Source organism: Acromyrmex echinatior, unplaced genomic scaffold, assembly GCF_024713525.1.
Source record: "Acromyrmex echinatior isolate Ae372 unplaced genomic scaffold, ASM2471352v2 Scaffold20, whole genome shotgun sequence".
Taxonomy (NCBI): domain Eukaryota; kingdom Metazoa; phylum Arthropoda; class Insecta; order Hymenoptera; family Formicidae; genus Acromyrmex; species Acromyrmex echinatior.
Window position 1 is genome coordinate 517,523 of NW_028259054.1, and position 19,127 is coordinate 536,649.

Sequence of the window (19,127 nt, forward strand, 5' to 3'; positions counted from 1 at the left end):
CGGTCACAGAAAGGTTGCAACACTTTTTTTTAATGGGTTTTGGAATGCAGCCTATTCACCGAGCGATTAGTCCTTCTTCGTGAATAAGAACCAATCGCTCGATGAGCAAGCTGCATTCCGAAACTTATCAAAAAAAAGGTGTTGCAATCTTTCTGTGACCGGCTGTACAATCTCTATACATTCAGATAGAAAGCCGAGATTGACAAGGAGATAGAGCAATGGCGCATGTTCCAAACCAATACGCCCGAGATAGGGAGGTGAAATGTCGTCTTTCTTCACTCCGCACCCCCGTGCGCATGGGAGCATTGCTGACTAGGCGCATTCTATCTCCATCCTCGTCAATCTTCAACTATGCTCCTTCCAGTAATATTATATGTTCTAAGCTTTCATTATTAAAAAAATTTAGAGGAAATAGATATAAGGGTAAAACACACAGTATGGAAAAGGGCTGGAATAGAGAATGCGTCATTGGCTTAGTTTCCACCGAGGGTTTAAATCGGATCAGAATGTAAGAGCCAACCAACTACAGTTGAGTATTCCCCTGTTACAGTCAAACGATAGGGGAATGCTCGACTGTAGGTGATAGGATAGAGAAACCCTCGATGGAAACTAGGTCATTCAAACAACCAATTAGCACTATTTAGAATAACGCAGAATACAGCTGATTGATTGCTTCATAACGCATTCTCTATTCCGCTATTATTTTCCGCACCGTATGATTTCATTCTAATAGAGAAGCTATCGACGTTAAAATAAGTCACGTGATAGAAATTGACAAATATCAAACGTCAATTTTAATTATGTGATTTATTTTAACGCTAAAAATGAGCATTAAGCGTTAGCATGAAAAAGCACCTTAGTGTTACATGTGTGTGTAGAGTCCTAGAACCAGAGATGCGACATGCGTCGGTTGGATTAAATCGTTATCGCCATTTTAATTCAGTATAAGTATTTATAACCTAAAAAGATTACTATGTAAACCCTCATGTAGGGTCCTCATATGAGCAACAGCGCTTTGACACTGAACACTGATTGGTGAAAAACGGATAATGGAGGTAAATTTTATCCCCACAACAGCTTTTCACCAATCAGCGTTCGGTATCAAAGCATTGTTACTCATATAAGGATCTGGACTGACTTCCACCATATTAAGCGCTCAGTAAATTTTTTCATATGATTGGTCTATAATTTGGAATATGATGGAATATGCCAATCAGATGAAAGAGTTTACTGAGTGTACTCAGTGAGCGATTGTCATTCTGAATGCACCCATTGATCAGCATTATATGCTGATTTGAGCATTACATCATCCATTTTTAGACTTCGAAGAGAACACTAAATTAGTTTCACCATTTTTGGTCGGAATTGTCGTTATTTCGTCGACGAGTGTCATTAAATCATAACTATTAGAAGAAGAAAACATCGCGAGTATCGGCTGCATATTTTGGAGATAAGTATAAAGTAGGTGAATTTTTAGGGAACAGAAGATGTTCTTGTGGTAATTGTTGAATTCACCCTCATTACATCCGATACATACTAATAAAAGTAGGCTCATTCGACGCGTTTTTGCACAAAATAAACGAATGTGATAAGAAAAATTCCGCGAACTAAGATATTAATTGTTAAAGTTGACAAATATTCAGGTAAGAAAATCTGTCTTCTTCTTCGCACAAAAATGGCCTCCATTCTTTCAAGAGAACAGAACAGTCAGAACAAAGGCAATCATCAAAAAGCTCTGATGAAAACTGATATCAGCGCCACAGCTAGAAAACAACTTATAGCAACTAGAAAGGCTTCAAAATAAAGAATATTATGGAGCAAGATCAACTGATTTAAAATAAGCTAAAAGAAAGTGACAGAATTTAATGGATGGATCCAAATTCTCTGCTTTAAAAACAAATTATTTCGTATATAATTTTTGTTTTTACAAAATTAGAATTTGTTTTTTAAAGCAAATTAAAGAACTTGTGTTTTTAAAACAAAACCTAACCAGAACAAGTTCTCTATTGTAAAAACGAAATTTATATAGAAAATAATTTGTGTTTTTAAAAAAGGGAATTTTAAAGCAGAAAATACTTAATTCTAGCCTCATTTATGTTTTCTCTATGCCATCATTCTTCTTCTTCTTGATTTATTGACTCCACAGCTAAATAGCTAGAGTTAGTCTACTGATGATCTTCGAAATTAGATAATTTATATAATAGAAATGCAATACATCGGTCACCTTGAACCGAGCAGACTTCTCAAAAAATGATGCAATCCAAACAAAAATAAAAATAAATAAATTCAAGGCTAATTCGAATCAAGGCTGATAAAGATGTCAAAAATTAAATTTCAGTCCAAAGATTAATTTCCATAGTGTTTAATCTTCTTTATTAAACGTTTCGGCTCTCTTTGTAGTCATCATCAGTAATGATACATCTTTTATAAATCATAATCATTGATCCTTCTGTTAAAAGTGAGTCACTATCAGGTTCTCAATTGCAGTGGAATCTCAAACATAGAAGTTCAATATTTAAATAAAACTTTGGAAATTTCCATTAATGTCAAATTACTTTTTAACAATATTTAAACAATTTTCAAATTTATTATCCATATTAATAATGATTAAAATTTTAACTATATTACTCAGATGGTTCTGACTATCTGAACAATACAATTGAAATTTTAATCATTATTAATATAGATAATAAGTTTGAAAATTATTTAAATATTAAAAAGTAATTTGAAGTTAATGATTAATGGAAACTTCCTAAGCTTCATTTAAATGTTGAACTTGCCGTTTGAGATTCCACTGCAGTTGGGAATCTAATAGTGACTCACTTTTGACGGAAGAATCAATGATTATGATTTAATGTATCATTACTAATGATGACTACAAAGAGAGCCAAAACATTTAAAGAAGATTAAACACTATGGAAATTAATCTTTAGATTGGAATTTAATTTCTGGCACTTTCATCGGCCTGACTCAAATTAGTCTTGAATTTGTTTATTTTTAAGATTGTGATTGAATCTGTATAATTTATATATATACACATATATATATATATATATATATATATAATATATATAATATATAAAATAAATAAATCTTAATATTAAATCTAATAATATATATAATAATATATATAAATCTTAATATATATTTGATATTTAAAACCTAACAAAAATGGTAAAACGACCCTTCAAACACTAAACGTCTACTACTCGTTTTCACGTCGCACGGACGCGTATCCAGACGAATGAAGGGATTAAGAATTAGGAAATACAAATGCTCAGTCGTAAGTCGGAAATGTTTTTAAATAAAATGATCGAGGACCCAACACCCGAAGCGAAACATGCGTCCAACTTACTCGAATAGTCTTATGAGACTCCTTTATATCATCAATGTAATAGAGTTCCTAACCTAAATATTTGTTAACTTTAATGATTAATCGCAGACAAAATTCCATAACAAGAACTGTAAGACATAAAATTAAGCCGATGACAATCAAAATATTGTTTTAAATGTTGCTCTACGTAACCTAACGGAAATAGAAATAGCAGTAAACTTATTCGAAAACAAATTTCATCCGGTTAAAATTCGAGTAATTATTTAGTGTACTTCCGATTTAGATGAAATTATGCTCATTTGACGTTTTTGCTTGAAACGAAAAAATCTAAAAAAAAAAGTTGAGTTGGCCCCCGCAAAGTTGACAACTATTTAGGTTAGGAAATCTGTCATACTGATGAGGTGCAGCACTATGTACACCACTGACAAGATAGCAAACAAATTGAATATTTATGATTTATTTATGTCTGTATAATTTGAGAATCGTTTGAGGAAATTTAGATAAAGTATTTAAACATTTGAGTAATAGTATTTTTTTTGTTATTAACAAATTTTATCATGCATCAAGACTGCGACTTCTATTTAATGGATTTATAAATGAAATCTATTAGAAAACAGTTGGAAAAGACATCTTCATTGTCATTTTCATTTGGAAAAAGTCGCTATTTTATAATTTAATAAATTAACCCTTGCGCACAATGAAAGAAATATTAAGAATAGGAACAAATATTAAAATTTCAACCTATCAGAAACCGCGTATTCCGATGTAAATGGTATCTGATAGATTGAAATCTTAACATTTATTCCTGTTCCTAACATTTGTTCTATTGTGCGCAGGCCCTTACACATATTGTGAAAACGAACGAAACCTGGATATAGTGGATATAGTAACAAGAGAGTAATAAACTTAAAATCGTCAAAAATGAATCAATTAGCCCGGATAATTATGTGTAGTAAGAAATAATAAGAAATCAACTTAATCATAAATTTAATTATATTCGATTAATTTTCTTTACATTTAATTGTGCTTGATCAATTCCTTATGGCTTAATAATTTTTTCAACGTTTTTTGTACCATCCGAGCGAAGTTTGCGAACGCAAACCTAATGTTGGAGTATTATGGCTTTTGCACACCAGCGCGATACGAAATACGCGATATGCGACATCCAAGTTGCCTTCACTCGAGTGCATCTATGTATCATTTTATCCTTGTTGCCAAATGTTAAACGAGAATAAATAATACATGGGTGCACTCGGATAAATTTCTGAACAGAGTCCAATAAGTATATATATATTGGGTCATCTAAAAAGTATCCGCAGTACTTTGTCACTAGACTATATGACCATCAACACACATCTAGTGACAAAAAACCGCGGATACTTTTTAGATGACCCAATATACAGGGTCCGGCAAAATGATCTCCCACATTTTAATCTTTAATAAAAACGCCATTGTAAATGCTATTTAGATTTTATTTTTATTAACTGAAAATTTATGCTATGCCATTTGTTTTTATTGAATTTTGAAAATTACAGAGTTCAAGTGGCGATCATTTTTTTCGATACACATTCGAAGCTGATTTCTAAAAGTTTCCATCACTCAAGCAATAATTTGAGGTGATATTCCTGTAATTTCTTGGCGTATTGCTGCTTTCAGTTCGTCAATGGTTCGGGGGTGGTGTTGAAAAACCTTCGCTTTCAGGTAGCCCCAAAGGAAAAAGTCGCATGGGGCAAGATCGGGTGAAGGCGCAGGCCATCCAACGTCTCCACGTAACGAGATTACGCGTCCTGGAAACATTTCCCTTAAAACGTCCATTGTCCTTGCCGTATGAGCCGTAGCTCCATCCTGTTGAAACCACACATCCAAATGTTCAAGTTCTCTAAGTTTTGGTTCCAAAAAATTGCGTAGCATGTCGACATATCGATCGGCAGTTACGGTAACCGTCACGCCTCCCTCTTCAAAAAAAATAGGGACCCCAAACGCCAAAAGATCCAACAGCACACCAAACGGTAACAAATGGGCTATGAAGTGGCCTTTCATGGAGCTGCCGCGGATCCTCTGGTGCCCAGTAGCGAAAATTCTGCTTATTCACACAGCCAGACAGATGGAAATGAGCTTCGTCACTCGTTATTAAAAGAGCATTTTGTGGGACGTTTTGAAGAATATCGTTGGAGCATGCTCTGCGATTTTCCCAGTCCCGTTCACTAAGTTCTTGCACGATCATTTTGTATGGGTGGAACTTCAGATCGGCGTGTAAAATTCTTCTCACAGAACGATCTGACAAACGCAAAGCAGAGGCATGTTTAACAGCTGAACGGCTAGGAGATCGTTCAACTGCTTCTCTTACAGCTGCAACATTTTCAGGTGTCCGAACACTTCTACCAGTTGATTTTCTTTTTAAAGCTGAACCTGTAGCTCTAAAATTTGAAACCCACAACAGTATTGTTTTGCGATCTGGAACTGGAGCATGTCTACCAAGCGCGAAGTGAGTACGAAAAGTTCTTTGCGTCGTAATCACAGATTCGTTACTTTTCATAAATGTTTCGATAACGAAGGCACGATCCAATTCATGACGACAACTGAAATGGCAAGGCGCGAGCTACCAACCGACTACGCTAAGCTCCCCCTCTCTTCAGTGGTTCGGGGACAGTGGCGGTGCAAAATGTGGGAGATCATTTTACCAGACCCTGTATATACAGGGTTGGCCATATTCGACGGAAAGATCTGGCAACATTGTAACTTTTGACAGAGATGTTAGATCGAGTAACGACGTTTCCCATGATTGAAAAAAAAAACATCTTTCCGTCGAATATGGCCAACTCTGTATATAATTTTTTCAAGTATCGCGACGTCACAGCAAAAGTTGGACATTTCTCGTACACGACAAGCGAATGAGTCGAACTGCGCATGGCTACACAAAAAGCAGAATTAATAAATGATAAATGTGATCTTGATATCAATCATGAAAAACTTTATCCCTGGATGGAAAGTGAAAAGTGAAAAATTTCACCATTAATTTCAATGATAAAAATTTGCACTTTTCACTTTTCATTCTAGGAATAAAGTTTCATGATTGATACCCCTATATACTACAACCTTGATATATGTAATAAAACATCTTATAACCTCTACTGGAAAAATTATATATATGCTTATTGGACTGTGTTCGAAAATTTATCTGGAACCCGTGTATTATTTATCCTCATTTAACATTCGGTGAACAAGGATAAAATGATACATAGAAGCACTCGAGTGAAGACAGCCTGGGGGTCGAGTGTAGGGGGAGGGGCGAGTGTGTATATATTGGATGCTTTTCATCTACGATACAGCGATCACCTCATCCTTGTTTAACATTGGTGAATAACAAGAATGTAACGATTCGCTATATCACACCATGTCACTTCTGTGTCTCTTTTTGGATAATAATTTTATGCGTAGATACAATTTTTAAAATTGTACATTCAAGTGACTTATGTATGTACTTCTTATTTCGTACCCTGTAAGATGGAAATACTCTAAAGCGCCAATCGAAAATTGATAACCATAACCAGAGTGTTCGACTATACTTTTCTGCTGTGTCTAATCGTGCCGTGGCGTGTAAGAAAGCACGTTATTGGAAAGCACCCATTGAAAAGAGATGAAAATTACTAAAGTAAACAAATTCACTAGAATATTCATAATTTAATTGATCAATACCTAGTAATCATTACTCACTTTTGTAATTTTAATCTCATTTCAAAATACACAATCGAGCTCCTGGATGTCGCGTGTCACATATCGCGTGTCGGGCATCGCGTTGGTGTGCAAGAGCCATTAGGATTTCGGATTAAATTTCAATATAAAAATAAAGAAGAAAATTTATTGGTACATGTTATTTTCTTAATTTGTAAATATTATTTAAATATTGGGAGTACAAATTAGTTCGGTTTTTTTGTGTTCAAAAATGTATTTATTTCAAAACAAAATGAATGAACAGATTAATTAAAGTATTGTCCATCGCTGGCTACTACTTTTTCCCATCTCTCAGGCAATTTTCGAATTCCATCTCGAAAAAATGACTCGTCTTTGGAGGCGATCCAATTTTGGAGCCAATTTTCGATTTCTGCGAAAGAAGTGAACTGATGACTTGCCAAATCGTGCTGCATCCTTCGGAACAACCAGTAATCAGAAGGAGCAATGTCCAGAGAATACGACGGGTGCGATAAAACATCCCATTTGAGCGTTTCCAAATATTTTTTTACGACTTTTGCGACATGAGGCCGAGCGTTGTCATGAAGAAAAATAACTTTATCATGTCTTTGCTCGTATTCCGGCCGTTTTTCTCGCAATGCACGACTCAAACGAATCAATTATAGCCGATACCGATCGCCCGGTTTCAGCAGCTCATAGTAAACAACACCCTTTTGGTCCCACCAGATACAGAGCATGATCTTCGAACTATGAATGTTCGGCTTTGGTGTTGATGTTGAGGTCGATGGCAAAGATTGACCGAGCTTAGCGTAGTATTTTATCTTCTCGGGGTTGTCGTAGAATACTCCACTTCTCATCTCCGGTCACAATCCGATGCAAAAAACCTTTTCTTTGTTGTCTTTGAAGCTGTCCGCGAGTCAAAAATCGCCTTTCAACGTCTCTCGATTTCAATTCATAAGGCACCCAATTTTCTTGTTTTTGAATTATTCCCATGGCTCTCAATCGTGCAGAAACGGCTTGTTGAGTTACTCCCAATGATTCTGCAAGCTCCTCTTGCGTTTGATTTGATCTTAGAGGAGTAATGCCTCTAATTCTTTGTCTTCGAATTTTTTTGGCAGTTCAGAGCGAGGCTTGTCTTCAACGCTGAAATCTCCATCCTTGAAACATCGAAACCATTCCCTACATGATTTATCAGTTGGAGCAGTGTCATAAACTTCGACAAGCATTCGATGGGCTTCAGCTGCACTTTTTTTCGAATTAAAGCAGAAAATTAGAATGCCTCCCGCAAATACTGCTTGATTAACACAAAATTCGACATTTTAAACACAGTAAAAATCAAGGTTTTTGTATGAAACTCAAAGCGATATAAACTGAATATTATTAGCAGATGTCTAACCTTTCTGAAAACGCCAAAAATAGCTGTCACATTTTGTGGGGAATTCTTAATGCCTCACTAGCGCAGCGAGCGTAGTAAGCTTAAGGATTGTGTTGGTAACGAGTTGCTTAGCAGCGTAAAAAAAATAATAAAAAAAGAAATATTATATTAACAGATCAATAGAGGTGTTCGTCCTGTACGTTCGTATAAAATTGTATTCGTGAAATAAATATTATATTTACAGTTACAAATTAAGTCTCGATTGTAAATTTCTTTATCACATCACACGACAAGCGTGGGCTTGTCAAAAGAACTCTGACTTATCCATTGAGTCAGATTTCCCACATTGGTGACCCCGATGTGATGTGATATGAAAGGCCGTTGTGATACGAAAGGCCATCGTGATACAAAAGGCCGACAAGATCTAAAGGCCTATGTGATCGAGAGGAAGAAGCGATTAACTGGTAACTGTCGTTCGAGCAACATCGAGACGAACTTGGTTTCGAACCGAGCAGAAGTGCACATTGCCGACGTCGTAGCCGATAAGGAAGCTCGTCGCCGACGTAGTAGCCGACAAGGAGGCCCATCGCCGACGTCGTAAGCAGCAGCAAGCTCATCAACGATATTGTGACCTGTCGCAAGGCCCCATCGTTAAGGCCGGGGCCAGTGAAAAATTCTCGCCGTTGGAAACACCGCAGAGACATATCCAACACAGGCAGAGATATCCGACAGGCGCTCAGCGTTCCGCCGACGTGGGAACTGCACGAATCAGCCCAGGAGCCGGCGTTCAGGACGTCATCGCCGTCGCCGCCATTGTGATCTGTCAAGGACGACCTCGCTGCCATTGTGACCTGTGAAGGACGACTTCGCCGCATAGCAGTCGGGCAAGTTGTGTATGCAGCACGTTAGTTTTTAAGCGTGCGTAATCCGGTAAACAGGAAAGTAGATCCTCCGCTCTTTTCTTCACGAGGTCAATTATACGAACGTCAATTAACAATTTCTCCATTATTGACAAATTAACTTTGAGCGATCGAAATTTTTATAGCGCGCGCGTAAGCGATTAATATTTAAGGTCGTTAGGAAGTACTGATTGTTCGCGGACTTCGTCACGTATAGTCATGGTTACTCCCACCAACGAGAAATTGCAGGAGCAAGTGATGCAACTGCAAGCGATGCTTCAGCAGATGCAGGGCAAGGTGGCAGGCAATGTCGCGCGCGTGGATTCATATAGAGTTCCGAAAATTCCGCCGTTCTTAATTAAAGATCCGGTGATACGGTTCATTCAAGTCGAGGCCACTTTCGAGGCCGCTCGAATCATAGAGCAAAAGACTAAGGCGCATCACGTGATTATGTCTCTGGACGCAGAAGCTATCGCGTGCTGCAGAGATCTCATCGCGGAACCCGATATTAATGAACCATATACCAAATTAAAACAGCGTATCATTGAAAATTTTTCAGCGTCAGCAGAAAGTCAACTGCGACAATTAATAAAAGGCCAAGTGCTTACATCAGGGAAACCGTCGCAGATTCTCAGTCGACTTCGTAACTTAAACTCTGACAAACGATGTGACGACGCCGTAATAAAAACTGTGTTCTTTGAACATTTATCACCGCACATTAGAAGCATTCTTGCGACTATCGAAAGTACGGATCTGGATAAATTAGCCAAAATGGCGGATAAAATAGTTGAAACCGTGGGTGATTCTGCGCAGTGTGCCGCCGTATCGTCGTCAGAGTCTAAACCGTCCGACTTAGAAGCTAGGATCGACGGTCTGGCCGCTGATATTGCTACCCTCGCTGCTGAGGTCAAGCGATACAGCAGATCTCAGACGAGAGACAAGATAAATAAAAATCGTAAGCGTTCCAAAAGCAGAAACTCTCGTGTCTGCTGGCCGCATCGTACTTTTGAGAAACAAGCGCGAGTCTGTAAGGGAACTGAAAAATTCCCGTGCCCTTGGCCAAAGCCCAAGATTTTAACGGACGAAAAGGCGGGGGAATAGAATCGTCTGCCATCGAGGAGACAGGTATGGCGGGCGTCGATTCTTCTGTCCGTCTCCACATCCGAGATCGAGTCACCGGAGAGTTATTCCTTGTAGATACGGGGGCGGAAATTTCGCTGCTTCCCAGCACTTACGCGAAGAACAAAACTCCGACCAATTTCAAACTTTACGCGGCAAACAATACGTGTATAGATACATATGGGGAGTCGTTCCGAACGCTACATTTAGGGATACGCCCGATCACATGGAATTTCTGAGTAGCATCAGTTCCGTACCCGATTATTGGGGCCGACCTGATTGCACATTATGGTCTCCTTCCGGACCTTAAAGGTCGTAGACTCATCGATTCACAAAATAATGTGTACGTGTCGGGCATTGTTAAATCGGTACCACAGCTTGCCATTAGCACAGTCAAACCCAGTACGAAATTCGCGAGTATCTTATCTGAATTTCCGGAGGTCACCGGTTTAGAACAGGTAACTCCGAATTGCAATAGCGATGTTCGTCATCATATCATTACCACGGGCCCGCCGGTTGCTGAGCGTCCCAGGCGGTTAAGTCCGGAAAAATTAAAAGCGGCAAAGGCTGAATTTCAACGGCTAGTCAAAGCCGGTATTTGCCGTCCGTCCAGTAGTCCAAGGGCAAGTCCCATTCACATGGTACCGAAAAAAGATGGATCATGGAGGATCTGCGGCGATTACCGTCGTCTTAACGCAATTACTGTGCCGGATAAATTTCCCGTACCGCATTTGCACGATTGCTCCTCCAATTTGCGTGGGAAAGTCATTTTTTCTAAGCTAGATCTGTATCAGGCATACAATCAAATTCCAGTGGCGCCGGAAGATATTCCGAAAACGGCTGTCATTACGCCTTTCGGGTTGTTCGAATATAAATTCATGACATTCGGTCTTAGAAACGCGAGTCAAACATTTCAGCGTCAAATCTTCCGCGCTCTAGGCGATCTGGAATTTGTGTTTGCATTCATCGACGACATACTCATAGCGTCGACGTCTCTTGAAGAGCACGAAGCTCATTTACGCATAGTGTTACAGCGATTAAAAAAATTTTATTTACGACTCAATGTAAATAAATGCGAGTTCGGCAAGCAGGAATTAGAATTCCTCAGATTTACGATTAACAGCGAAGGGTGTAAACCAACACTCGATAAAATTCAGGCTATTCGCGAATTTCCAAGGCCTAACACTATAGTCGAAATGCGTCGTTTTCTTGGGCTTGTCAATTTCTATCGTAAATTACTACATAATGCAGCTATCGTTCAGGCACCATTGAATGAGTACCTTCGCGATTCACGCAAAAATGACAAACGGCCAATCATATGGACGCCGGTGGCTGAAGAAGCGTTCAATGAGTGCAAGGAGAGTCTGGCCAACGCGACTATACTCTCTCACCCCTCCGACGCAGCCGAGACGCGCTTCGTTTGTGACGCGTTAGATTTCGCCATCGGGGCCGCCCTCGAACAACGTTTAGACGATTTTTGGAAACCGCTCGCATTCTTTTCGCGCAAATTAAATTCGGCACAACAGAACTACAGCGCGTACGATCGGGAGCTTACGGCGATCGCCGAGGCAATCAAATATTTTCGATATTTCCTCGAGGGGCGAAATTTCAAAATTGTGACCGATCACAAGCCTCTCATCTACGCGTTTTTGCAACGTTCCGAAAAAGCGTCACCTCGGCAACAGAGGTAACTTTCGTTCATCTCGCAGTTCACTACGCGTATCGAATACCTATCGGGTAAAGATAATATTGTGGCGGATTCCCTTTCCCGCATCGAAGCCATTCGTTTACCTGTTGAGATCGAACTTAATGAACTTGCACAGAAACAAGAACAAGACGAGGAACTACGATCTATTCGCGAATCTCCTGATTTTCCGCTTTCTATGAAGCGAATTCAATGGGGGCCGACGCATATTACACTGTACTGCGAAATGACTGGCGAGGCAATCCGTTCCTATATACCGGCATCTTTACGAGATCGCGTTTTTCATTTATTCCATGATGCGGCTCATCCGGGCCCTAAAGTCACGGATCGGGTAATTCGTCAACGATATGTGTGGCCCAACATGCATCGCGATATTACAAAATGGTGTAAGAATTGTCTTGACTGTCAGCAGTCAAAAATATCCAGACACGTTCGATTACATCCTGAAAAATTTGTCGCACCCGACGGGCGTTTCGAGCACGTTCATATGGATTTAATAGGTCCCTTGCCTGAGTCGGACGGGTACAGATATTGTGTGACGATGATTGATAGATTTTCGCATTGGTAGCAATACCTGTGAAAGATATTGAAGCCATTACAGTGGCACGCGCGTTTTATGACAACTGGGTAGCAAATTTTGGAGCACCCAAAACAATAACTACTGATCAAGGTACTCAGTTTGAAGCGCAACTGTTTACGGCACTTCTTCAGCTGATCGGCTGTCAACGAATTCGTACCACGGCGTATCATCCCGCTTCGAACGGTATGATTGAGCAATGGCATAGAAGCTTAAAAGCTGCTATTATGTGTCATGCCAATGAAGGTTGGTCACGAGTACTTTCGACCGTATTATTAGGTCTGCGTACTCATGTCCGCCTTGACACCGGCGCATCGCCTGCGGAATTTGTCTATGGAACGACACTGCGCGTCCCCGGAGAATTTATACTGCCGGACGACTTCACTCCTAGTCCGCAAATTTTCATGGAGGAATTCCGCGAGCATATGCGCAAAGTTAAGCCAATTTCAATAGAGCATAAGCACAAGAAACGCGCATTCGTATTTAAAAATTTATATTCTTGTTCCCATGTTTTTCTACGGGTGGGCGGTATCAAGAGAGCATTAGAGCGTCCTTACACCGGCCCTCACAAGATTATAAATCGTGTTTCGGATCGAGTTTTCGATATTGAAGTTAATGGTGCACAGCGCAGTGTATCAGTCGAGAATTTGAAGCCAGCGTATGGCATACGCGATGATTTGTGTAGTGCGATTCTAGAAACAGGGCAAACAGCTAATTCGTCTAGCAACGAGCCACCAACTTTGAGAACGTATGCGCGCCCGAAGAGGAAGGACTTTCGCCTTATAATTGTAACAGATCTTCCAAAAATGTAATTAATTTTTGTCAGATACTTTTAAGATATTCTATATGACACGTTGTATATATTTTATAAGGTAGATCTAAGTGCCGGATTCGTTGTCACTCGGGGGGGAGTATGTGGGGAATTCTTAATGCCTCACTAGCGCAGCGAGCGTAGTAAGCTTAAGGATTGTGTTGGTAACGAGTTGCTTAGCAGCGTAAAAAAAATAATAAAAAAAGAAATATTATATTAACAGATCAATAGAGGTGTTCGTCCTGTACGTTCGTATAAAATTGTATTCGTGAAATAAATATTATATTTACAGTTACAAATTAAGTCTCGATTGTAAATTTCTTTATCACATCACACGACAAGCGTGGGCTTGTCAAAAGAACTCTGACTTATCCATTGAGTCAGATTTCCCACAATTTACAATAGCCGGAGTCATCTTTTGGGAAACGGACCGAACTAATTTGTACTCCCAATACATTTCAAGAAGAAAAATTTCAATATTTATTTATCTTTTTTATTTTCCAGTAAAGACGGGCAAACGGTTTTATGATAAAATTCATACAACGATATATAACGAATTATAAATTATAAATTTGTATAATACATACAACAGTTTTATAATAAAACCGTTTATCTTTACTGGAAAATGAAAAAAATAAACAATAAATATCAAAATTTTTCTTCTTGAAATATATTTAGTATTTATAAATTAAGAAAATCACATGTACTATAACAAATTTTTTTTTCAAACTTTAAAATTGTCTATAAGAGTTGACATTAGATAGCTTTGTATAAAAAGTTTTATTTAATACAACAGTTACAAATATAACATACGTTTTTGATCACTGTTTAGATCCTTTTTATCATATCATATGTTTACTAAAAGTACATTACAAAGTGTAATCATCAAGCAAATAGAGTCGCAATATTCTATAATTATGAAGAAGATATTTTAGATTTGACTGATAGAGTTTTATTACTCTCACATCCTTTTATCAAAAAAACTTCAATCATATAATAAGAATCTTACTAAATATAATGGGTACCTGTTACACATTTTTTGAACTATTAATAAAAAACTTTATAAAAAATTTAATTAACTAAACACAAATAATAATACAAGAATGATCCCAGACAGCACACAATGTCCATTGGATGTCTAAATGTCTGGTTTTTATTTAGTCCGAATGTCCATAGACTTAGTATGAATGTTTTAAAAACATTATTAATGTTAATGTATAAAATATGTTTACATTTGGACATTTTAAAAATGTCCATTTTATACAAAAAAATTTTCTAAATCTGCCCACGACGTGTTGCTTTCATTAACTTGACAAGTGAAAATTTTTTTAAGATCGCACGAGGAATTTCATTTTTGTTGGTATGTGCGGACGTTCCATGGACGTCCCTAGAACATCTATGCTGTGTTGAAAATTTTCAACGACAAAAAATCTATACTGCAATTAGGTCATCATGATACATATCTCGTACCGTATCAATATGACATACTACAGGGTGGGCCATCTATTGGTACGTTTTTAAAAATGCGATCAAATGAGCATACATTGATATTTTTTATTAATTTTTTTTTTGTTGTGAAGCTAAAAGTATCCGCGTCAAGAATGAAAAACGATTTCGTTCATGTGGCTCCCTCTACTGGCCTTACAGTATGCCATTCGGTCACCCCAATTATTAATGACATTTTGGACTACCTCGGCGCCAATTTCACTCAAAACAGTCGTAATATTGTTTTTCAAAGCTGGAATTGTCTCACACTTTGGGCCACAGCCTCAATATTCTCGGGTGTGCGCACTGTCCGAGCTCTGGGACCACTTCTGTCATCCACTAACATCCCTTTCTCACGAACTTTCCTCACCAATTTGCGTATAGCTCCTTCGGTGGGTGCTCTATCACGACCCATATTTCTTTTCAAAATTCGTACAGTTTCGGCGACACAGCACTGACTTTGAAAATAAGTTTTTAAAATTTCAAAACGCTCTTCAAGAGAAAACATGTTGTTTCGTGCCGCGGACGGTATGACTAATAAACTGTCAAAATTTCGGGTCTGTAGCTCGTTCGGTGTTGCCATACGACGAAATTCAAAAACGTACCAATAGATGGCCCACCCTGTATTATCGGTAGGAAAGAGATCTCTAGTCAAGAACAATATACATGATAACTGGTACTGTGAAAGTACCAGTATGATTTCTTAACCTGAAAATAGTAATAACATTAAAATATTAGACAGTAACTGACTGGATGTTCAGTTGAAATGCACAAATTTCTATCAGGACCATATTGAACAGATGTAACATAACTATGCATCCATATATAGGTCGTGGATCATCAAAGTGCAGCGTTTTCCATACAATTTCAAAAGTCAAGAATAGTGAGTGGCGATATGCAATCGGATGGGTGACCGTTTCGAAGCACTATGAAATTAGTTGCTAAATTCAGGAAAAAACGTGCTTTTTTTATCATAATTTTTTATGATATGTATTCTGGAATATAAGATATTAATCAATAATAATACTCATATAAGAATCATTTTGTCTTGATTGTGGTCTAAAATTTGTTTAATATATGAATTTAGTTTTAGTCCATTGTGTCCTAAAATGGACGTTTTTAAGAAGTTCAAAATGGTAACACTGGATGTCTTTAAAACGTTTTTAAAATATCCATGGATCTAATCTGGATGTTTTTAATATGTCCAAACTCAATATGTACGTTTTAAATATTATATATTTTTAAAACGTTATGGCCGCAGCACAGACTCTTAAACAACGCATAATGCATAGTGCATAAGGGAATCAACCAATTGCGAAATTCTTCCTTTCCATAAAATGAGAGGAAAGGAAAGATTCTTTGAAGATTAGTTGATTCGCTTATGCACTATGCGTTATGCGTCATGCAAAAGTCTGTGCTACGGCCTTTACTATGTCTGGGATAATAATAATATAAGATTTTTCACAATGCGTACGTGCGTTAGTAAAGTGAATTCCGGGCCGCTTGCAGCACAATTATTAGTATGAAGAGAACATAGACGAACACAACGCATGCGCAAGTATACACGAATATGGATTCATTGTATTGTTATAATTTCTTATGTTCATTTCATGCGTGCGTGCGTGCGTGCGTGCGTGCGTGCGTGATAAATTGTTGTCATGAGATAAAGCAATCACCACGTCATTATTATGAGATGAATCAGCCATCACAATGTCATTATCAAGAGATTAATCAGCCATCACAACGTCATTATGAGATGAATTAGCTGCTACAACGTCATTTTTTTCATATTTGGGACTTCTATGTCGTTTATTTCAATCATCTTGCTTCTCGATATTTTTTTCCGATGGCTTTTTTGATGTAATTTTGTATTTTCTTCTTAAAATACTGACTAAATTTTTGGTATTTTTGGTTTTTGTGTAGTACCTGAAAAAATAAGATACATACATACGCAAACTATTATGAAAAAATATCTACTATTTGTAGACGATGCATCCCATTGATTGTGATTGGCTACAGCTATGCCTAAAGTTTTCCTATTGTTCAAGTGCTGTGAGTGGCTGATAATCAATTACAATAATCAAATGAGTGCCACTCATTCGTAGACTTTTTAAAACGGTATTTTAAGTTTGTATTTGCTTCAGGAGAAAGTTTGCTACTTTTTCTTTTTTTTTTTAAATTGACGATAGAATAGTTAGATGCAAGATAAACTCTTACGTTAAATTCTATTATGCAAAGCTGTCAATATATGCTATTAAAACTGTTTAATAACTAAAATAATAAATTAAATTTGCCATCTTGTGTAACATTTCCATATGCAATTTTTTAAATAAAATGGTATAGCATTTGATTTTAATTTTTGTTTTTTTCCAAATATTTTTTCATTTTCCCACATCACTAAAATGTTCCTGAAAAAATTACGTTAGTATAATATGTATAAAAATAAATAAATAATGAACAACCACTCGCAACAAAGACTCGCAGCACAGAATGTTTAGACGAACAGAACATACCAGGTGTATGCATAAGTTTTTTCCGGTTTAACTAAGAGATGGCGCCAGCGAAAAGTACGCAGCGTATTAATTTGACACATACGCCATTTTATTCGTCTGACATTTAACTACAAACACACGCAAGTTGAATCCGCCAAAAACTAGCGTCTTTGTTTTATCGTTCAGTGATCATGTCGAGTTTTGTGCCTGAAAAAGAACATTTGCGGCACGCATTGCTTTTTTTATTTAATCAAAAGAAAAAGGCTATTGAAAGTCATCGTTTGCTGGTAGAAACAGGTATGGTGAACACGCTCCACCGATTAGAACATGTGAGACATGGTTTCGACAATTTAAAAATGGTGATTTCAATGTGAAAGACAGTGAGCGCTCTGATAGACCACAAAAATGCGAAGACGAGCAATTGCAGGAGTTATTGGATGAAGACCCAACTCAAACTCAACGGCAATTAGCAGAAGCATTACATGTATCACAAGAAACAATCAGCAGACGTTTACGAGCAATGGGAAAGATCAATAACTCGGTAAATGGGTCCCACAATTTGAATGAACGTCAAATGGAAAATCGCAAAGTCACTTGTGAAATGCTGCTTCAACGCTACGAAAGGAAATCATTTTTGCATCGAATTGTGACGGGTGACGAAAAATGGATTTATTTTGAAAACCCGAAGCGGAAAAAATCGTGGCTTTCACTTGGCGAAGCCGGTCCATCAACACCAAGGCCAAATCGCTTCGGCAAGAAGACCATGCTCTGTGTCTGGTGGGACCAAAGCGGTATTGTGTATTATGAACTCTTGAAGCCCGGCGAAACCGTTAATACACAACGCTATCGCCAACAAATGATTAATTTAAACCACGCATTAATCGAAAGACGACCGGAATGGGCCAGAAGACATGGCAAAGTGATTTTGTTACACGACAATGCGCCGTCTCACACAGCAAAACCAGTGAAAGACACCTTGAAATCGCTTGGATGGGACATCCTTTCGCACCCGCCGTACTCCCCAGACCTGGCGCCATCTGACTATCTGATTCATGCTTAACGAATCTTATCTCGAATATTAAGTGCGAACCAAACCGAAATGTTGTCACGTATCAACGCTGTATTGTGTCCCGTAACGTTACCGATATACGCGTAGGCGTACCGATATATCACGAAGGCATTCAGTGCGCGAGAATTACCTGAGTTTCCGGCAAAATTTGCCGATCTCGTTGCTGCACGCAATACAAATTCTTTCTAACGGCTGTGAGAAAATATTCAAAGTATATATGATATTCAAAGTGAGAAAATATTCAAAGCGAGTTACATGTGCATGCTTCTAACAGAACGTATCAATTCTCGAATTATGAGCATCACCTACTACCCGCTTCGAACAAATCTTAATTCCGACTCAAGAATAAAGTTTAAATTATTACAACAAAGAGAGTCGTCGTTATTTCACGTCGTCTTAGTGATCAAGCCTTCCAAGGTGACATCAGCGTCATATCACAACACATTCCATTCATAAAACACATTAAATAGAATCGCTGTCTGCTAATTTGACATTTGTTAAAGAACCTCAAAGAGAGTGACAAATTGGTCACATGAATAGAGTTTCAACAACAGTGTTCAAGCAGGACCAG

General features: G+C 38.0%; 1 protein-coding gene across 4 annotated transcripts in view; it reads left to right on the forward strand.

Moving 5' to 3' along the window:
• The first annotated feature begins 204 nt into the window (after nucleotides 1-204).
• Nucleotides 205-19,127, forward strand: part of LOC105143775 (S-formylglutathione hydrolase) — a 48,280-nt gene continuing 29,357 nt past the window's right edge. Inside the window, exons 1-3 of one of the 4 annotated variants that reach the window (XM_087416311.1) lie at nucleotides 205-1,461; nucleotides 4,870-5,819; nucleotides 5,890-10,827. In XM_087416311.1, the coding sequence (XP_087272437.1) occupies nucleotides 9,518-10,399 (882 nt within the window). In that variant the 5' untranslated portion in view covers nucleotides 205-1,461; nucleotides 4,870-5,819; nucleotides 5,890-9,517 and the 3' untranslated portion in view covers nucleotides 10,400-10,827. Of the gene's footprint in view, nucleotides 1,462-4,869; nucleotides 10,828-19,127 lie in introns of those variants that run through there. The other 3 variants (XM_087416310.1, XM_087416309.1, XM_011052263.2) reach the window with 3 other exon arrangements.